This window comes from Oncorhynchus keta, chromosome 34 (assembly GCF_023373465.1).
Source record: "Oncorhynchus keta strain PuntledgeMale-10-30-2019 chromosome 34, Oket_V2, whole genome shotgun sequence".
Classification (NCBI taxonomy): Eukaryota; Metazoa; Chordata; class Actinopteri; order Salmoniformes; family Salmonidae; genus Oncorhynchus; species Oncorhynchus keta.
The window spans coordinates 66,151,775-66,174,912 of record NC_068454.1 but is presented as its reverse complement, the minus strand read 5'-3'; the positions used below and the strand labels follow the sequence as shown (position 1 = coordinate 66,174,912).

General features: G+C 41.6%; 1 protein-coding gene across 6 annotated transcripts in view; it reads left to right on the top strand.

The window, feature by feature from the left end:
• The window catches only part of LOC118367718 (growth factor receptor-bound protein 10-like), a 90,080-nt gene that overhangs the window by 10,652 nt on the left and 56,290 nt on the right, over window positions 1-23,138 (top strand). For 2 of the 6 annotated variants that reach the window (XM_052494461.1, XM_052494460.1), the window contains exons 2-3: window positions 14,030-14,150; window positions 14,419-14,478. Coding sequence is in view for 4 of the 6 variants with exons in the window: in XM_052494457.1 (XP_052350417.1) it covers window positions 14,100-14,150 (51 nt within the window). In the remaining 2 variants the exon portion in view is untranslated. Of the gene's footprint in view, window positions 1-14,027; window positions 14,151-14,418; window positions 14,479-16,206; window positions 16,281-23,138 lie in introns of those variants that run through there. The other 4 variants (XM_052494457.1, XM_052494456.1, XM_052494458.1 and 1 more) reach the window with 3 other exon arrangements.

The following is a 23,138-nucleotide window of genomic DNA, read 5'->3' as shown; positions in this document are numbered from 1 at the left end:
AAGTTTAGCCTTATGTTATGCATATCATTAGGGTGTTTGTAGTTGATGGAGGCCTTTGTACATATTTTTTACCTCGATGTTTGAGGCCTATAGGCTATTTGATACCAGTGTAGGTCTTAATGAAATGATTTGGTGTTCCATTCCTTCATTCAGTCCGTGTTAATGGAAGCAATGATGTTGACGACACTGTTTGTAAATCTGTGCTCGATTAAGACGCTTGTTAACCAAGAGAGATTCCATCCTGCATGGAATCACAGCCACTGACTGACCAATCAGTTAGTGTGACGGCTCCTTTAACGCCCATCTCTGGTCCCAGCCTGGGCCTTAAAACCAGCAGCGACATGCAAAAGAGGAGATGAGATCTCTTCTCTTCAGGGAAATGTTGGTTCAGTTTCAATTAGGCTTTACTTTAAATAGCCAGCGCTCATGGTGATCCCAAGCCTGGGCTTTGCCTCTGTTCTGGTGCGAATCACTGCAGGATATTAAAGCTTTCCCCTCACGGTGTAAGCACACATGAAGTTCTTACTGTATTGTACCAGGCAAAGCAAGCCATCCCAACACCATATGACTGTCAATGTGTGGTTGAAATCTAGAACGTAAAGAATCAGCACACATGAACTTGTTACTGTACCGTAATGACCAAGCAAAGCAAGCCATCCCAGAGCCTGCCACAGTAGGGCTACTGCATAGTTCCAATTAGAGGTCGACCGATTACCTATTTAAATCGCCCAATTTTATATATATATATATATATATTTTTTTGATTGTTGTAATAATGACAATTACAACAATACTGAATGTACACTTTTATTTTAACTTAATATAATACATCAATAAAAAATAAATAATGAAACATGTTCAATTTGGTTTAAATAATGCAAAAACAAAGTGTTGGAGAAGAAAGTAAAAGTGCAATATGTGCCATGTAAAAAAGCTAACGTTTAAGTTCCTTGCTCAGAACATATGAAAGCTGGTGGTTCCTTTTAACATGAGTCTTCAATATTCCCAGGTGAGAAGTTTTAGGTTCTAGTTATTATAGGACCTTTGACTATTGGATGTTCTTATAGGCACTATAGTATTGCCAGCCTAATCTCGGGAGTTGATAGGCTTGAACAGCGCAATGCTTGAAGCACAGCGAAGAGCTGCTGGCAAATGCAGGAAAGTGCTTTTTGAATGAATGCTTACGAGCCTGCTGCTGCCTACCACCGCTCAGTCAGACTGCTCTATCAAATATCAAATCATAGACTTAATTATAATATAATAACACACAGAAATACGAGCCTTAGGTCATTAATATGGTCAAATCTGGAAACTATCATTTTGAAAACAAAGCATTTATTCTTTCAGTGAAATACGGAACCGTATTCCGTATTTTATCTAACGGGTGGCATCCCAAAGTGTAAATATTGCTTTTACATTGCAGAACCTTCAATGTTATGTCATAATTATGTACAATTCTGCCAAATTAATTACGGTCTTTGTTAGGAAGAAATGGTCTTCACACAGTTCGCAACGAGCCAGGCGGCCCAAACTGCTGCATATACCCTGACTCTGCTTGCACAGAACGCAAGAGAAGTGACACAATTTTCCTAGTTAAAATAAATTCATGTTAGCAGGCAATATTAACTAAATATGCAGGTTTAAAAATATTTAGTTGTGTATTGATTTTGTGTGTATTGATTGGTGCAACAACAGTGCTTTTTTCGCGAATGCATCATCCGTTTGGCGAAGTAGGCTGTGATTCGATGATAAATTAACAGGCACCACATCGATTATATGCAACGCAGGACAAGCTGGATAAACTAGTAATATAAAAAAAAATATATATATGCCATTTAGCAGACGCTTTTATCCAAAGCGACTTACAGTCATGTGTGCATACATTCTACGTATGGGTGGTCCCGGGAATCGAACCCACTACCCTGGCGTTACAAGCGCCATGCTCTACCAACTGAGCTACAGAAGAACCACGTGTAGTTAACTAGTGATTATGTTAAGATTGATTGTTTTTTACAAGATACGTTTAATGCTAGCTAGCAACTAGTCAGCCTGCCACGCAGTCTCCTCGTGGAGTGCAATGTAATCGGCCATAATCGGCGTCCAAAACGACGATTACCGACTGTTATGAAAACGGAATCGGCCCTAATTAATCGGCCATTCCGATTAATAGATTGACCTCTAGTTCCAATATAGCACATGAAGAATGAATCCCAATGAAATACATGCAGTCAGCTCTCATCATAACATCAAGGACCAAGTACAGTCGAGTAGTTATGTTGTTGATAGGTGCCCCTTTTCCACCGTATGTTGAGATGACATTGTCACAACATAGTTGTACCGTCACGTACAGTATAGACCTACCGTTGTTCTCTAGCTCTGTGTGACGAGACAGGCAAAGACAACAGAAGGAGTTAACTGCAAGAGAAACATGAGCATAGCCCGAGGAATAGACCTCAAACCTCTGACTGCACCCCTCCCTCCCTCCCTGGCATGGAGAAATGTTGACTTGAAATCCCACAAGCAGACAGAGGAAATGTGTCTTGTTGAATAAGAGCCCAGTGGAGAAGGAGAACCCCTTACTTTAATAGTTAAGGCTAAATGTTAGCATGCTCTCTCTCTCTCAACTCTCACACGGCTGTAATAATTAAGCCTAGCTGTGATGAAGATGTCCATTGTTAAGGCTCGGTTTGAAGTTACATTCTTCGTTCATGCAAGCTTGAGCAACAATCTCTCTAATTAGTACAGACGCGTACAGTACCAGTGGCACACGGTGCTCTAAAGTCCCCAGCCTTTCTAGTTGATCTATGCTTTGGGGCTAATTGCTCCGTTAAGGTCACAGTTAATCATATTTCACTTTTCTGTTCAAGTGGAATGAGTGAAATCACACACACACACACACAGAATGACTTTGATTCTGAAAAGGAATGATTAAACATAGGTATATGTTTTTTGTCAATTTGTCCAATTATGGCAATTAACCCCCAAGGCACTTGTCATAAGAGTACACTGGAATGTTCTGATTTTATTAATGGAGGTAAGCCCTTCCAGCCATATCTCACAGCAAATAGTGTTTATCACACATAGTGTGCCTCTCCTCTCAGACCAGCTTTATGATGAGGGCTTTACTGTTAAGTGTCATAGGCGAAGGGCAAGAGATCAATGTTTCTTCTGTTCTCAAGATCACCCGTACAGTCGTACAGTACAGTATGAATTATACATCCGTGGGGCTACACACACAGACCGGGACTGAGACACACATAGCAGTTCAAAGTGCGGTGCGTACACACAGAGCACACACACAGAGGACACACACCCACACACTAATTACAAGTGAGCCCATTCAGTGGTTCTATTGATCCAAGTGCCAAGCTCTTTATTGTAGATAAACTCATGAGTGGATCATTATTTGCATGTTAAAAACTTTGTTCATGCTGTGCTTTCTCAACAAATTGGAAACTAAGACAGTTACTCAGAACTTTTAATGTAATTTATGTCCAATCAGCTTTTTGTATTTTGTGGATAATTCATATTTTGTTATCAGGTTTGGCGGACTGTAATGCTGAAATTACACAGTTATTTAATTCTGAGGAACTTGGAGGAACTGTTGTAAACTCTAAATCATTGTTTGGGATACAACAATATTTTAATTTAAATGTTTGCCTAGTGGAAGTTTGCTTTGACTATGGCGATGATGTATATTCAAGAAATCTCTGCTACCTCACCCTACTAAGCCTGTTTCTCTAAGGTTTTCTATGTAAGTCAGAACCCGAGGAGAAGATTTTGCTATGTTCGTTTGTCAATCTCAGAGAGAGGCAGCATGAGGAAAAAAGCTCATGGAATCTGCCCATTACTTTTCTGTTGAAACTAGTGGCAGGGGCCTCCGCGACCCAGTGGAACAGACATCTTTTTCAAGGAACACAAACTGTTCAGTTAGTTCCAGTCAGCATCAAGGCCTGGGCCTGCCTGGCTCTAGTTCTCTATCCGATGAGAGGGGAAGGCAGAACTGGTACTGAATGAAAATGCTGTGCTACTGTATTTCCCCTGCTGATAAATTAACAGCAGATACCTACTAACAAAAGCAGGTCTCTCTCTCGTCTCTGACGATGGTCCACCTGATCTATGGCCACCATGACATCCTTCAGGGGCTTCCTCTAATTTTGTTGTGGAGCAGGAAAGAGTAGGAGTGTTGCTGCTGCTGGCTGTGAAACTTGTGGCCAGCTTTTACTTTCTTATGTAATCAGGATGGGAAATAGCACTGTAACAGTACCAGGCAACCTGAAAATCCTGTGAATTCCTGAAAATAGTCCATTACTACATGGCATGGGACATAGCCCGATAGAAGTATTTCTGAAATATCATCAAAAGGGTTTCACTCAGAGCCATCTACATTGAGTGTACAAAACATTAGGAACACATGCTCTTTCCATGACAAACTGACCAGGTGAACGCTATGATCCCTTATTGATGTCACTTGTTAAATCCACAGCTGCGTACCCCCTCTAGAACCAGGGTCAGCGCACTCTCAAATGTAGTTTTTTTGCCATCATTGTAAGCCTGCCACACAAACAGTATACAATACATTTATTAAACATACGATTGAGTGTGAGTTTTTGTCACAACCCAGCTCTTGGGAAGTGACAAAGAGCTCTTTTATGACCAGGGCACAAATAATAATATAGTAATAATTAGGGATGCGCGATATATCGGATGTCTAGTTTAACGCTGATGTGCAAAACCGATGTCAAAGCTGACGCGCACACCTATATCACGTACATGATGTAATGATGCCACGTAAAATGTTGCTCTATACATGCAACACAGCATTCCTTAACTAGCCCACAATGTCTGCTGTGTGGATTGAGTGTCAACAAGTCGAGCAGTCATTTGAAAGAGTAACAAATTTCAGCGAGACAACTCAAAGGAGAGATCCATTAAAGCTAAGATAGTCGAATTCATTGCCCTTGACAATCAACCGTTCTCCGTCGTGGGTGATGTTGGCTTTTGCCGACCGGTCGAGCACCGGTACACACTACCATGTAGTGTTTGTATATTTGTCAGATGTTGCCCTGCCGGAGTTACACAGTAAATGCGTCACTCTATTAGCGTCACAAAATACATACTATGGAACGCCGTTTGGGTCTTTGCGTGTCAAAAAAGATACAGTAGCACTGTCAAAGCTGTAGAAAAAAGATACAGTAGCACTGTCAAAGCTGTAGAAAAAAGATGTGTTTACATTACTGCGTTGGTAATAAAGCGTCATTTGTTTGACGGCAACTTCTGGGGTAGCAAGCTTTGGCTTGGTATCTAGCTAGCACCAATAAAATCAGCCTGAAAACAATGACCAGTAGAAACTGCAGTGATTTTCATTATTCTTAGCAATGATTTAGGAATCCTTGTATTAACTAGGTTGCCACTTGTTGTTCACCTATTGAAATTGAACTTCAGTTCATGAAAATAAATAGTATTTTATCACCTACCAACCAGTAAGAATTCCAGCTCTCACAGACCTGTTTTTCTTTAAGAAGCCCCCCCCCTGTTCTCCACTCATTCATTACATGTATTAACTGCACCTGTTTGAACTCGTTATCTGTATAAAATACACCTGCCCACACACTCAATCAAACAGACTCCAACCTCTCCACAATGGCCAAGACCAGCGAGCTGTGTAAGGACATCAGGGATAAAATTGTAGACCTGCACAAGGCTGGGATGGGCTACAGGACAATAGGCAAGCAGCTTGGTCAGAAGGCAACAGCTGTTGGCGCAATTATTAGAAAATGGAATTAGTTCAAGATGACGGTCAATCACCCTCGGTCTGGGGCTCCATGCAAGATCTCACCTCGTGGGGCATCAATGATCATGAGGAAGGTGAGGGATCAGCCCAGAACTACACGGCAGGACCTGGTCAATGACCTGAAGAGAGCTGGGACCACAGTCTCAAAAAAAAACATTAGTAACACACTACGCCGTCATGGATTAAAATCCTGCAGCGCACGCAAGGTCCCCCTGCTCAAGCCAGCACATGTCCAGCCCATCTGAAGTTTGCCAATAACCATCTGGATGATCTAGAGGAGGAATGGGAGAAGGTCATGAGGTCTGATGAGACAAAAATAGAGCTTTTTGGTCGAAACTCCACTCGCCGTGTTTGGAGGAAGAAGAAGGATGAGTACAACCCCAAGAACACCATCCCAACCGTGAAGCATGGAGGTGGAAACATCATTCTTTGGGGATGCTTTTCTGCAAAGGGCACAGGACGACTGCACCGCATTGAGGGGAGGATGGATGGGGCCATGTATCGCGAGATCTTGGCCAACAACCTCCTTCCCTCAGTAAGAGCATTGAAGATGGGTTGTGGCTGGGTCTTCCAGCATGACAACGACTCGAAACACACAGCCAGGGCAACTAAGGAGTGGCTCCGTAACAAGCATCTCAAGGTCCTGGAGTGGCCTAGCCAGTCTCCAGACCTGAACCCAATAGAAAATCTTTGGAGGGAACTGAAAGTCCGTATTGCCCAGTGGCAGCCTCGAAACCTGAAGGATCTGGAGACGGTCTGTATGGAGGAGTGGGCCAAAATCCCTGCTGCAGTGTGTGCAAACCTGGTCAAGAACTACAGGAAACATATGTTCTCTGTAATTGCAAACAAAGGTTTCTGTTCCAAATATTAAGTTCTGCTTTTCTGATGTATCAAATACTTATGTCATGCAATAAAATGCAAATGAATTACTTAAAAATCATACAATGTGATTTTCTGGATTTTTGTTTTAGATTCCGTCTCTCACAGTTGAAGTGTACCTATGATAAAATGTACAAACCTCTTGTAAGTAGGAAAACCTGCAAAATTGGCAGTGTATCAAATATTTGTTCTCCCCACTGTACGTAAATGCAAACAAAATTACTTTTTGGTGTTTGTTTGTGTGTGTGTGTGTGTGTGTGTGTGTGTGTGTGTGTGTGTGTGTGTGTGTGTGTGTGTGTGTGACCTTTATTTAACAAGTCAGTTAAGAACACATTTTTATTTACATTGACGGCCTACCCCGGCCAAATCCTGACTACGCTGGGCCAATTGTGCGCCGTCCTATGGGACTCCCAATCACGACCGGATGTGGTACAGCCTGGATTTGAACCAGGGACTCGAGTCACTCCTCTTGCACTGAGATGCAGTGCCTTAGACCGCTGCGTCCATGTGTGTGTCTTAACTATTTAACTATACTAGAATGCTTAGAAGTCCGCTAAAATGTTAAATATCAGATATCGGTATCGACCAAAAATGTCATATCTGTGCATCACTAATAATAATCAATAATTTTGCTCTTTATTTAGCCATCTTACAGATAAAACCATATTTATTCATAAAAAAACGTGAATAACTCACCACAGGTTAATCAGAAGGGTGTGCTTGAAAGGATGCACAGAACTCTGCAATGTTGGGTTGTATTGGAGAGAGTCTCAGTCTTAAATCATTTTCCACACACAGTCTGTGCCTGTATTTAGTTTTCATGCTTGTGAGGGCCGAGAATCCACTCTCACATAGGTACGTGGTTGCAAAGGGCATCAGTGTCTTAACCTGTTATGTCGACACCCTACTTTTTCGAACATTCTGTTAAAAATCGCGCAACATTTCAGCGCCCTGCTACTCAGGCCAGGAATATAGTATATGCATATGATTAGTATGTGTGGATAGAAAACACTCAGACGTTTATAAAACTGGTTAAAACACGGCTGTGACTATAACAGAACGTGCGTTTCATCGAATAGTGCAGGAAAATCTGATCACTGAAAATGGAAATAAATATCCTTACGCTACTTCCAGGAATTGTTCAAAGTGAACCGAATTAAATGAGGCCAAGGTTGCAGTGCCTACAGCTTCCACACGATGTGTAGAGTCTTGTCATTTGATTCAGCTTTGATTCTTGGTCAAACCGAATCAAGGGAACCGATTCCCTCCGGTCTCCGACCGGATGTTTTGGTCGAGCTCTCTCCAGACATTTTTTCGAGACGAATACCTATAGACTTTACATCGCCTCCTGATGAATTGTATCACTTATTAACGTGTACTAATACCTAAAGTTGCATTACAAAAGTATTTCGAAGTGTTTTGTGAAAGTTTATCGTCGACTTTTTGAATTTAAAAAAATGACGTTACGTTATGAAACGCTATTTTTTTCCGTTTATCACACAGTCTTCATAGATCGATATCTAGGCTATATATGGACCGATTTAATCGAAAAAAAGACCCAATAGTGATTATGGGACATCTAGGAGTGCCAACAAAGAAGATGGTCAAAGGTAATGAATGTTTTATATTTTATTGTGCGGTTTGTGTAGCGCCGAATATGCTAATTATTTTGTTTACGTCCCCTGCGGGTCTTTTGGGGTGTTACATGCTATCAGATAATAGCTTCTCATGCTTTCGCCAAAAAGCATTTAAAAAATGTGACTTGTTGCCTGGATTCACAACGAGTGTAGCTTTAATTCAATACCCTGCATGTGTATTTTAATGAACGTTTGAGTTTTAACTAATACTATTAGCATTTAGCGTAGCGCATTTGCATTTCCAGAGCTCTAGATGGGACGCCTGCGTGCCAGGTAGGAGCAAGAGGTAACAGCTCGATTTGCCAAAGGAAGAAACTCTGAGCGCAGCCCTTTGCAGAAATCTGGCAGTGGCTTCTGATTAAATGATATTTTCACAGAACTGCCTGATGCAATTTTGATGAGGCTCTCTTGTTCAGATATCGATAAGTGGACTGGAGGCAGGGCATGAAAGGGATAACGGATCCAGTTGCTTGTGTCGTCCGTTTCGGGAAAGTACTTTTCGGGAATGTACCCAGCTCACTCAGGTGCTTCACTATATCACATTTGACATTGTCTGTAACCTTGAGTTCATTTGCACACAAAAAATCAAACAGTGATGGAAAGACCTGTGTGTTGTCCTTGTTAATGCAGACAGAGAAGAGCTCCAACTTCTTAATCATAGCCTCAATTTTCTGCCGCACATTGAATAAACAGCTGAAGTCGGAAGTACATACACCGTAGCCAAATATATTTAAACTCAGTTTTTCACAATTCCAGGCATTTAATCCTTGAAAAAATTCCCTGTTTTAGGTCAGTTAGAATCACCACTTTATTTTAAGAATGTGAAATGTCAGAATAATAGTATAGAGAATGATTTATTTCAGCTTTCATCACATTCCCAGTGGGTCAGAAGTTTACATACACTCAATTAGTATTTGGTAGCATTGCCTTTAAATTGTTTAACTTGGGTCAAACGTTTCGGGTAGCCTTCCACAAGCTTCCCACAATAAGTTGGGTGAATTTTGGCCCATTCCTCCCGACAGAGCTGGTATAACTGACTCAGTTTTGTAGGCCTCCTTGCTCGCACACAGTTTTTAAGTTTTGCCCACAAATGTTCTAATGGATTGAGGTTAGGGCTTTGAGATGGCCACTCCAATACCTTGACTTTGTTGTCCTTAAGCCATTTTGCCACAACGTTGGAAGTATGCTTGGGGTCATTGTCCGTTTGGAAGACCTATTAGCAACCAAAATTTAACTTCCTGACTGATGTCTTGAGATGTTGCTTCAATATATCCATATTATTTTCTTTCCTCATGATGCCATCTATTTTGTGAAGTGCACCAGTCCCTCCTGCAGCAAAGCACCCCCACAACATGATGCTGCCACCCCTGTGCTTCACGGTTGGGATGGTGTTCTTCGGCTTGCAAGGGTCCCTCTTTTTCCTCCAAACATGACGATGGTCATTATGGCCAAACAGTTCTATTTTTGTTTCATCAGACCAGAGGACATTTCTCCAGAAAGTATGATCTTTGTCCCCATGTGCAGTTGCAAACCATAGTCTGTCTTTTTTATGGCGGTTATGGAGCAGTGGCTTTTTCCTTGCTGAGCGGCCTTTCAGGTTATGTCGATATAGGACACGTTTTACTGTGGATATAGATACTTTTGTACCTGTTTCTTCACAAGGTCCTTTGCTGTTGTTCTGGGATTGATTTTGCACTTTTCGCACCAACACATCTCCTTCCTGGACGGTATGACGGCTGTTTGGTCCCATGGTGTTTATACTTGCGTACAATTGTTTGTAATAGAAATTGGAAATTGCTCCCAAGGATGAACCAGACTTGTGGAGGTCTACAATTTTTTTTCTGAGGTATTGGCTGATTTCTTTCGATTTTCCCATGATGTCAAGCAAAGAGGCACTGAGTTTGAAGGTAGGCCTTGAAATACATCCACAGGTACACCTCCAATTGATTCAAATGATGTAAATTAGAAGAAGCTTCTGAGGCCAATACATTTTATGGAATTTTCCAAGCTGTTTAAAGGCACAGTCAACTTAGTTTATGTAAACTTCTGACCCACTGGAATTGTGATACAGTGAATTAGAAGTGAAACAATCTGTCTGTAAATAATTGTTGGAAAAATTACTTGTGTTATGCACAAAGTAGATATCCTAACTGACTTGCCAAAACTATAGTTTGTTAACAATAAATGTGTGGAGTGGTTGTTAACGAGTTTTAATGACTCCAACCTAAGTGTATGGAAACCTCCGACTTCAACTGTAGTTGCGGAGAGTCCCTGTAATCGTAGATTCAGATCATTCAGGCGAGAAAACATCACCCAGATAGGCCAGTCGTGTGAGAAACTCATCATCATGCAAGAGGTCAGACAAGGGAAAATGATGGCCAGTGAAGAAAACGTTAAGCTCGTCTCTCAATGAAAGAAAAACGTGTCAATACTCTGCCCCTTGATAACCAGCGCACTTCTGTATGTTGTAAAAGCATTACATGATTGCTGCCCATATCACTGCATAATGCATTAAATACACAAGAGTTCAGGGGCCTTGTTTTAATAAAGTTAACCATTTTCACTCGTGTCCAAATCTTCTTTCAAGCTGTCAGGCATTCCCTTGGCAGCAAGAGACTCTCGTGGATGCTGCAGTGTACCCGAGTGGCGTTGGGAGCAACTGCTTAAACGCGTGTTACCACTCCACTATGTCGCCCTGTCATGGCTTTTGCGCCATCAGTACGGATACCAACACATCTTGACCAGCAAAGTCCATTTGATGTCACAAAATATCCTCTCATGTCCTGGTTTCCAGTGGTTTGCAGAAGAGGATGTCTTCTTTAATTGACCCCCCATAAACGTAAAGGACATATACCAGTAACTGTTCCAGGCCAGCGATGTCTGTTGACTCCAGCTGCAATGCATATAATTTACTGGCTTGTGTGCGAAGCAGTAATTGTTTCAAAACATCTCCTGCCATGTCACTGATGCTTGAAACAGTGCTGCGTTTTTCACGCTTAACAGTTTCCTGTGTTTATCAAGAATGGCCCACCACCCAAAGGACATCCGGCCAACTTGCCACAACTATGGGGACCATTGGAGTCAACATGGGCCAGCATCCCTGTGGAATGCTTTCAACACGTTGTAGTCCATACCCCGACGAATTGAGGCTGTTCTTAGGGCAAAAGGGGGTGCAACTCAATATTAGGAAGGTGTTCCTAAAGTTTTGTCCTCCCAGTGTATATGTCCAAACTCGTAAAATCTATGGTTCTGGTCTAACTGTACATGTATGAAAACGTTTTGTAAGGTAATTGTGGTTTGAGTTGGGGGGGACCTCCTAAAGGGCATTCAGCTCCATTCAGTGAGAAACTGTGCTAGGCCTAAGCCTGCAGATGACTGTGTCATGTAAATGGCCTGTATTTCAGGGGAAATATTTACAAGTGTTCGTATTTGTACATGTAGGCTTTCAATAGGTTAATAGGATACTGCCTTTAAGATGTTCAAATATACCAAAGGTCCAACTTGTTGTTGAACTTTCTCCTGTCTTGACCCAGGGATTGGATGAGGCTTTAGCTACATGTCAACACTCACAGGAAGCACCAGCAAAGTATTGGCTGTAGGGCTTTGGAATAACAGCATCATTGTGCCAGTTGCTGTTTCTGTTTCTCATAAGTTTTAAAATGTGATCTTGTCTGACTGACCAGGATTCTCAGACAGTGGTTGCAACAAAATACTTCATAATCTGATCTGCACCAACTTTGACCTTTTGTATCTGTTTTCATCTGGGTTCTAATTATCAACACCATCAACCAGGCCGGGTGATAAAGGTGGTCAATTGTAGTCTATAAACCTCTTGAGAATGATTAGAAAAGCAACATAAAAGCTTGTTTAAGTGAGGATGTTCACTGTAGGTTTAATTTCCACACACCACATGAGCACAGTAGTTTCAACTTAGAACTTCTGAACAATCATACCATAGCCTTTAACTAAGACCTGTGCTGTTTGCTGCTAGAAGCTGTTCACTGTTTAGGCTAGTGTTTACTGACCTGTAGAACTACATTCAGCAAAAAAAGAAATGTCCCTTTTTCAGGACCCTGTCTTCGAAAGATAATTCGTAAAAATCCAAATAACTTCACAGATCTTCATTGTAAAGGGTTTAAACACTGTTTCTCATGCTTGTTCAATGAACCACAAACAAATAATGAACATGCACCTGTGGAACGGTTGTTAAGACACTAACAGCTTACAGACGATAGGCAATTAACATAGGACACTAAAGAGGCCTTTCTACTGACTCTGAAAAACACCAAAAGACAGATGCCCAGGGTCCCTGCTCATCTGCGTGAACATGCCTTAGGAGGCATGTGCTGCAAGGAGGCATGAGGACTGCAGATGTGGCCAGGGGAATAACTTGCAATGTCCGTACTGTGAGACGCCTAAGGCAGCACTACAGGGAGACAGGACGGACAGCTGATCGTCCTCGCAGTGGCAGACCACATGTAAGAACACCTGCACAGGCTCGGTACATCCGAACATCACACCTGCAGGACAGGTACAGGATGGCAACAACAACTGCCCAAGTTCATCCAGGAACGCACAATCCCTCCATCAGTGTTCAGACTGTCTGTCCATTATAGGCTGAGAGAGGCTGGACTGAGGGCTTGTAGGCCTTGTTGTAAGGCAGGTCCTCACCAGACATTACCGGCAACAACGTCGCCCATGGGCACAAACCCACCGTCGCTGGACCAGACAGGACTGGCAAAAAGTTATCTCCACTGACGAGTCATGGTTTTGTCTCACCAGCGGTGATGGTCGGATTCACGTTATCGTCGAAGGAATGAGCGTTACACCGATGCTTGTACTCTGGAGCGGGATCAATTTGGAGGTGGAGGGTCCGACGTGGTCTGGGGCGGTGTGTCACAGCATCATCGGACTGAGCTTGTTGTCATTGCAAGCAATCTCAACACTGTGCGTTACAGGGAAGACATCCTCATCCCTCATGTGGTACCCTTCCTGTAGGCTCATCCTGACATGACCCTCCAGCATGACAATGCCACCAGCCATACTGCTCGTTCTGTGAGTGATTTCCTGCAAGACAGGAATATCAGTGTTCTGCCATGGCCAGCGTCTGGGACCTGTTGGATCGGAGGGTGAGGGCTAGGGACATTCCCCCCAAAAATGTCAGGGAACTTGCAGGTAAGGTGCCTTGGTGGAAGAGTGGGCAAATCCGATGCAGTCCATGAAGAGGAGATGCACTACTTAATGCAGCTGGTAGTACTTAATGTATCTGGTGGACACACCAGATACTGACTGTTACCCCCCTCCTTTGTTCAGGGACACATTATTCCATTTCTGTTAGTCACATGTCTGTGGAACTTGTTCAGTTTATGTCTCAGTTGTTAAATCTTGTTATGTTCATACAAATATTTACACATGTTAAGTTTGCTGAAAATAAACGCAGTCGACAGTGAGAGGACGTTTCTTTTTTTGCTGAGTTTATGTGGGTTAAGATGTGCTCTGTGCTATATTAGTGTCCACTGTTCTGAAGCATTTTAGTTTAATTAACGTCAGTCATGAAGCTACACACTGAAGAAGGATGTTAACCCAAAACGTATGTGTATGCTATCCTTGATGCAGTACAAATAATTGTAAAAGATCATCAAAAACGTTTTTACTGTGGATGCTTTAGCTACATTTTTGCATGTGTAGTTTCATGAATCTCTCCTGTTTTCTTTTACAGGTTCTTGCACCATCTATCAAAAGTGAATGGGAAAACCCGAAGAACAGAGATTGAGAAATAGCTTCATAGCATGGCTGTGGCCGGATGTCCAGATTATTTTCTACACCATCCAAATTATCAGGTAAATAATGCATGTCTTTCACTAGACGTTGTGTACCATCTGTATTTCAGTACATTGACCTCTTTGTCTTTGTTCTTGAGTGTTCATGTGTAGATTTCAAATGTTTTCATGTGCCAGAGATATCAATTCATTTGGAATAGCAATTACGAATGTTACAATTGCTTTCATTTACTACTGTGATGTTTTCTGTTAAAACCTTTGGCTTAGACCATAGTTTAACCACACCATCTATAAGACCTAGCTTCAAAAATGATTTGTTTTCTTTCAGTAACTTTGAGCGTTTACTTGAGCCTGGCTGCAGTGCCAGTTGGGCGGGGTTTTCACTTTTGTGAGTATTCCATTGGTACTTTTTCACAAGGCAAGTTCAAGCAAGCACAGCTAAAGTGTTAAAAGGATTTGAAATACTATTTGAACCCAGGTCTGACATATTTTATAAGCTCTTTATTAGCTGTGGTAATATTCTAGTGTTTGCTGAAGCAGCACCATTTGGGATTTGTAACTCTTATTTACACAAGTCATAAACGTAAAAATAAGAATAATAAAACGCTCTATATGCATCTAACATATGGACCTGTATATAAAACTATACATGGAGTGGTTAGGAAAAGACTGTTTGAACACTCCCAGTTCCCCTGCTATAAGCCCTCCCTCACCCTAGAGCCAGAGCTGAGGGAAGGCGGGAGAGAGAAGTAAAAACCAGAGCCCCACTCTCTCAGCTGGGCCGTAACAAAAAAACCTTGCTGTGAATGTACCTGTCATGGCCAATAGATTTAGTGGCAGAGCATGAATGAAAACAGAAGAGCCAATGAATGGCAGTGGCATGGACGCACATTCCTTTGGGCTGAATACATTGATGGTGATTCACATGGTGCCTGGCCCAGCATGGGGAATCTGGACCCGACGTAAGACCGTCAGCAGTGGTCTCAATCAATGGATTAACCGGATTGTTTTCACCTTTTTGTTTTTACATTGTCTGTTTCCACGTGCAGCAGTTCAACCCCAGTCCAGTGGGAAATAGACTATCAATCAGCCTGGTCACCCGCCCTGTAGAGGAGAGTTCAACCCATCCAGCCCTAAAGGGCTATTTAGGAAGCCTGTGCTGTGGGGATTTTAGCTTGTCATCCACCACCCACCCTCTCCCTTGGGCTTTCATTGTGGTTAAGGCTAAAGAATAGAATATGAATAGGCTATGTCCACTTTTCTAGTATAAGACACACTCGTTTAGTCATGCAGCTAAACACAAAGTATCTCAACTAGCTTAACAGTTCCTAGAAGTAGCTATCCTATGCATCTGATCTCTTCCTCGATGGGCTCATTCACACTGTCAGTTTTTTAATTGGTAAATAATGGGTAGAAACAGCTTCTTTATCCTGGGGTTATATAACTAGTAAATGTTATGGGATTCTGGGCTCAGCTCCAAGGCGGTGTTGGAGAGGGAGCGAGAGAGAGCTGGGTGAACTGACTGGAGGTTTGCCACAGCACTCCAGGGTTGGACTATTGAACTGGATTTTATATGGAAGGAATTGTCTCAGTTTTTGTACTTTCAATTAGAGCTGGACCAAAATCCATATCGCAATAAATTGCATGAATTGATGCAATAACGATAAATAGAACTCTACATTTTTTAAATCCTTTAAACTACTACTAGTATGATGGATTTTGTCCCATTAAAAATCTCCCATATTAGGAAACGTATATAATTTCAAACTTCACATTTAGTAGTATAGTAGTATAGGCTACTTACAGTAAATGAACGATATCAGGCAGAAGTGATGGATCATTTCCGGTTTATCGTCCCAGCTCTACTTTCAATTAAACACTGTGTGAAAGGTCAGGTGTTTGTAGTCCTGTTATGAGTTTGTGCTTATGGTCTGGGATGCCAGTGAAGGAGAATTGTATATTCTGACTCATGTTCACTAGTCACCAAACAGAAGAAAATGGTCAGAAACATTGAGGGTCTGGACACAAACGTTTAATTTTCTGTTGCAAAAAGTTTTCAAGCGTTTTACGTTGCGTGCCCTAATGAACAGAAGTCTGGTTTTTCTTTGTTTGGTAGATCTGGAGGGTCGCATCATGTTTCCGTGTTGGGTCAGTCATTGATGGATCGATAGACTTCTGTCATCAAAGATGGTACAGTATATAATAGTGCAGTACAAACAGTGTGGTCTGAAATGATTGACACCCTTGATAAAGATGAGCAAAAATGACTGTTAAAAATAAATAATTAAAATACTAAACTATATTGTAGGGGGAAATTATATTATTTTGTACTAATACGATTGCTCAAATAAGAAGATTTTGTTAACAAATAATAATTTTGACACCCCTGAAGATTATTCTAAATACAGTAGCAATGACTACGTCAAGCTTGTGACTCTACAAAGTTGTTGGATACATTTGCAGTTTATTTTGGTTGTGTTTCAGATCATTTTGTGCCCAATAGAAATTAATGGTAAATAATGTATTGTTTCATTTTGGAGGCACTTTTATTGCAAATAAGAATAGAAAATGTTTCTAAACACTTCTACATTAATGTGGATGCTACCATGATTACGGATAATCCTGAATGAATTGTGAATAATGATGAGTGATAAAGTTACAGAAGGTCAAAGATCACAGCTTGACATAGTCATTGCGTGCTAGGAATATGGGACCAAATACAACACGTTTGATTACTTTATTTGTAAGAATCTTTAGGGTTGTCAAAAATTTTGCCCCCATAATTGATGACTTGTTCAACAAAATCTCTTTCTCTGAGCAATTGAATTAGTATAAAATAATAAAATGTCCCCATTTTTTGGAACATACAATGTAGCTCAGTATTTAAATGATTTATTTTCTATTATTTTATTTGATCATCTTTATCAAGGGTGCCAATAATTTGGGACCCCACTGTAATTGATGTAGGCCACCGTGTAGGGTTATGATCTTTAACAGTTCATGGACACATGGATTGCCTTCTCGCTCTTGGTTTGCTTCTAATAGGTCTTTGGGTCACAGTGTCTGTCGAGTTAACTTTATTGATCCCCGGAGGGGTGACTGGGTTTTGCCACCAGTGCCAGACATACAAAGCCAGTGAGACAGTTACGTGAAGGTTCACTGGCGGTGCCAGACATACAAAGCCAGTGAGACAGTTACGTGAAGGTTCACTGGCGGTGCCAGACATACAAAGCCAGTGAGACAGTTACGTGAAGGTTCACTGGCGGTGCCGGACATACAAAGCCAGTGAGACAGTTACGTGAAGGTTCACTGGCGGTGCCAGACATACAAAGCCAGTGAGACAGTTACGTGAAGGTTCACTGGCAGGGCCAGACATACAAAGCCAGTGAGACAGTTACGTGAAGGTTCACTGGCGGTGCCAGACATACAAAGCCAGTGAGACAGTTACGTGAAGGTTCACTGGCGGTGCCAGACATACAAAGCCAGTGAGACAATTACGTGAAGGTTCACTGGCAGGGCCAGACATACAAAGCCAGTGAGACAGTTACGTGAAGGTTCACTGGCGGTGCCAGACATACAAAGCCAGTGAGACAGTTACGTGAAGGTTCACTGGCGGTGCCAAACATACAAAGCCAGTGAGACATTTACGTGAAGGTTCACTGGCAGGGCCAGACATACAAAGCCAGTGAGACAGTTACGTGAAGGTTCACTGGCGGTGCCAGACATACAAAGCCAGTGAGACAATTACGTGAAGGTTCACTGGCAGGGCCAGACATACAAAGCCAGTGAGACAGTTACGTGAAGGTTCACTGGCGGTGCCAGACATTTTTCACCGGGGAAGTTTTTTTAAAGGAAGGACTGTCCAGCCAGCGATCCCAGTTGATTGGTGTTTATTCTGACCATAGACACAAGGAACCACATTAGATGGCTGTAGATTTGTGATTCCTCGCTTGCATGTCAATATCAGACGGGGTATTTTGTGATAAAACATCATAATAACAAAACAAAAAAACAATAAATATAAGTACCTGACAATAGACACAAGGAAGCACATTAGATGTGCAGGACAATTGTATGTTGATGCTTGTAGTGTTGTGATTTGTCTGTTAGCATGGAAATAACATACCGTTACAATTAGAGCATGCTAGCTAACTCGCTCTTACAGCGAATACATACAAAAGCACATCCCAGGATGCCCCCAATATCTAACAGGCACCGTACACATTTATACATCAAGACATGTCATGTACTTAGTGAACTCGTACACATTGTAAATATGGAAATAGAATACAGTATTTCAGGACGTGACCTACCAATTGCCTGTCAATATCAGACTGGGAAGAATTTACGTTCGTGATCTCCCGCTATCTGAAAGCATAACCAATGGTATCTACCTATCGATATGTAAATTCAACCAACCAATGGGAATACATAAACATTGAATACATATTTCTGCAGTGTCAAGTGGAAACATAACTAACCCTGTTACACAAGCAAAATACACTTGACTTTCAATACATCCTCAAAAACGTTCATAATGTTACCTGAGAAGATCCTATATATGAGGGGATACATTCCATAGCTTACTATTATTGTAGCCAGGCTGCCTTGCTAGATACTAGCTCGTTTTTACAACTCTGCAACAAGTCAAGTGTAACAATTTTGAAACTGTCTGTCTGTTGGTCATACGTTCTCCATGGTGATCTCTCTGCTCTTGTCCGCCTGTAACCGCTGTCCTAGTAAACAGTCCAACCTGGTCTCTCAAAAGGTGAAATGCTTTTACAGGTTGAGGGGCTTAATATGATAGTAGAAACAAGATCATAGGTCCATCACAGCCTAATCCAGCCTTCCAGGAATCTAAACTCAGACCATCTCCTGTGCATGAGGCACTTTGAGGGTGCTACACACCGTTAATCATGTTAGAGTTCAAAGCCACAGAGACGCTCTGACTATTGTAACATATGTCCACTACTCGAAAACAGCCAATGCAATGAGGTTCGTAAATATGTAATAATGAACCATCGGACTATGGCTGCTACACAGCTGTGGACTTAGTATTGAGCTCAGGAGTCTGTGTTAAATAGTATTGTGGTTAGTTTAATGTTTTAGTGTACTGAATAGACTAGGCATATTCCTTGGAAACAGAGGTTGGCCTACTTGCTAAAGTAGTTTCCATTTGTCAAGATGGCTTACTGTTTCAGTTTATACTGACTGTAAAGTGTAAATAGGATTCCGTGCAGGCCTAAACTCTGAAGAAAATAAGTGACATTTAAAGATGCACTATGCAGAAATTGCTCCACCATTTCCTGGTTGCTACAAAGGGTACCACTTTACTTGACACCCAGCATCATAACACGTAATGACACGGTCATAACCATGTCATAACAGCTGACATAACTTGTTATAATATGGTCATAACACTGTCATGACACATATTTAGACCTGTTGTGACATATATTGTGTTATATTTTGGCTGGTTATGACACCTACATACAGTGTGTCAAAACCTACCACACACGGCAAAACATTCCATTACACCATAACTTACATGTCAACATTATGTTTATGCTATATATATTTTTTATTTTATTTAAAATTGACAATTAAAATTAAGTGATTGTTATTGTGCACATATTGATGTCAGACATGCACCTACACCAATGCTGTGTTGCTGATGACTGGAATGAATGCAGCAGCAGATTTCAGGAGCAGGACAAGACACCCTCTTTTTGACTGATATACGGGCATGTACGGCATTATTATGATGTTCATAATGCTTCTTGACAGTGTCATAACATGTATTTACTTAGTCCAGTTGACCCAGGATTGCCATAATGCTTCATGACAGTGTCATAAAGTGTATTTACTTAGTCCAGTTGACCCAGGATGGCCATAATGCTTCATGACAGTGTCATAAAGTGTATTTTCTTAGTCCAGTTGACCCAGGATGGCCATAATGCTTCATGACAGTGTCATAAAGTGTATTTTCTTAGTCCAGTTGACCCAGGATGGCCATAATGCTTCATGACAGTGTCATAAAGTGTATTTTCTTAGTCCAGTTGACCCAGGATGGCCATAATGCTTCATGACAGTGTCATAAAGTGTATTGTCTTAGTCCAGTTGACGCAGGATGGCCATAATGCTTCTTGACAGTGTCATAACATGTATTTTCTTAGTCCAGTTTACCCAGGATGGCCATAATGCTTCATGACAGTGTTATTAAAAATATGATGAGAAAGCATGACTGTAAAGAATTCATTATAACAACTAAGGATTTAAGAAACAAACTTTCAAACGAAAGGAAACTTCTTGAAAGGGAAAAACTCATTTGAATTTTGACACTTTTATGTATCATTTGGTCGGCAGCTATGTTGACTCTGTTTGTGTCCCGAATGGCATCCTATCCCCCATGTAGTGCACTACTTTTGACCAGGGCCCATGGGGCTCTGGTCAAAATAAGTGCACTACGTAGTGAATACCATGCCATTTGGGACACAGACTGGCTTCACGCTGCTGTAGCCATTAAAGCTGATCTTATTCCCTGAAACACATCAGTCTTTGCAGAGCAGTGCATTTTTCGCCTTGAGTTTTATAGGTGTTTTTAGAGTGAATGAAGTGGGGATTTTTCTGGCAGAAGCATGTGGTTTCCTGTTCCTGGAAGTCAAGCTTTTTTGTTCTGGTTTTTCTTGGAAGTAAATAGGGAGATTAAAAAATCTGGTTCTTTTACTTTATTTTTGAGACACTGACCGACAGGAAAGGTTTGGGTTGAGCTGCGTTTGTTGAATCAGGATGCATTTTAGGCATCTAGTGGGTTACATGACAAATGTGCCCTGACTTGTAAAAGAAGGTCAGTGTTTCAAAGCCTCTCTCTCTCTCTACCAGAGAAACCCCAGAGGAAACCGTAGGCTTATCTACATAAACATACAGCAATAAAATCTGCTATTTAAATTGGTATTTGACTTTACCATGATGTTGCAGGGCTAAGTATCCTACTGAATTAGGCTACTAGACTATGAGTTTGACGTCATCTAGCAGTAGAGTAGGCCATTTCACCCTAGCCTCTAATCCACAATAGATCCATGCACTTGTATTTAGGTTAGCATGCAATGAAATGTAACTCTATGACAATTGGACCACTTATTGTTTTTATTCAGGAGAGTTAAACAATGTGACTTTTGAACGTAACAGAATGACCAATGGAAGTTCAAGGTGGGAGAAATTGTGATCTTTTCTGGAATGTGAAGTAGCATTTAAATGATCCTTAGAGTGAGGATTATGCTTCTTTTTTAGTGCGCTAACATTTAGGAAATGCCTCATGACTGTTAGTAATGCACTATGCAAAACCACAACATCAGTTATTGAGGAAAGTGAACCAGTGTTGAGTATCATGAATACCCTACCAGAGTAGAACCTAGGCCTAAACATGAATAGGCCCCGACTTGTTCAGTGAGGTAGCCCTGCATGTGGAAAGAGGCGGTGTTTATTTTATATTGTAGTGGGTGTACTGGGTGTGTTAGTGCCGGACGATGGCAATACAGGAATGACGTACAGTAGCCTACTGCATGTACTTAACAGCTGTTAGGTTATTCTATATCCACCCATTACGGTGGAAACATATAATAGGCCACGCCTACTCTCATTCTCGTTCTCTCACTCCTTGTGTCTTCAAAGAGACAGCAGCACAGTGTGGAAAGTCCAAATTGAACTCATGATCTTTTTACTTAATTATGTAGGCTAATAAGGAACTCAAATTGCTCTCAGGGTGTTTAAGAACATTCTATTCTAACAGACTAGCCTTGACGAGGACTGTCAGCAAATCAATCGTTTTTATCGCATACAACACAACAGTTATTTTTTAAACCGAAAGCATAGTGCTTCTTCTTAGCAAAGCCCCATGAAGGACCCATGTATGATTATTTTGTCAGGCACTCCCCTTTCAACACCGCAACCCTAACATTCGTCTTGTCTTGACCTTGTTCAAACCCCTAACCTCAGCCTGAACCATACCACTGTCCCTGTTCTTAACCCTTAACCCTGACCTTATCTTGGAACCTACCGTAGTCCTGGTCCCATATCTGCCTTATATCTGCCCCTTTTTATAAACCTGACCCCAACTTTACTATGACCCCTCTCTACGCACTAACCCTAGCCTACGTTTGAGTTTGTGGCAGAGTAGATCATAGAAAAATATGAGTTATTTCTATGGTGTAGAATGTAGGTGGCCATGTTTTGAGATAGCATCACTAAAACAAAGTGTTGTAGTTGTACTTTATCTAACGCTATAAACCCAACATATAGTGGTTAGGTCAATAGCTTCTTCTCGGAGTGTCTGAATTGAGCAGGTGTTCGTTTCCAACCCCATGTTAATATAGAGTAGTAATACTGCTGGAAGACTTGGCTGAGAAGAATTATCCTGTGGAAGCCAACAAAACGTTGTCCTAGTCCTATTAAAACCTTTCGGAGCATGATACCAGCGTGCAGCTTTGGGTGGGGCTCACTGGAGCTGAACCCTGGGCTCGCTGGGACTGGCATACATGGTTGGCCCCATCCCAGTAAGAATGTCACTGGCTTCAGCCATTTGGGGGGTGGGAGTCAGTCGGGGCTGGGTGGGTGGGATCAGTCACGCTCTGGTAGCTGGACCTTTAGCCCTGTCTAGTCTGGTGGTGTCGACCATGTCCAGACACTTTGCACTGGGATTAGTTTGGAGTCAGGAGGACGAGACTGGAGAGGGCCACCACTATACTGCTGCTGCTTTTTCTCAGTGAGTTGATTTAGATCGTATTAAAAACCGGTTTGAGTTTGAAAGGGTTATTTTTACGCGGCCTAACTAAGATTGTGTAGAGTTTATTTATTGAAGTGGGCTCCTTGAAGTTGTGAATCATACTTACCAAGGGTCAACCATGAAAACCGGTGTTCAAAATTATGAAAGAATGTTCGAGCCTCTTCAATTTCACAACAAAACCATTTTATAAATCATATTACCTCTCTCACTGAGGCATTATAACAGCTACAGCTTTTTCTGCCGTATCAAGAGGTCTTGGTGGTGTG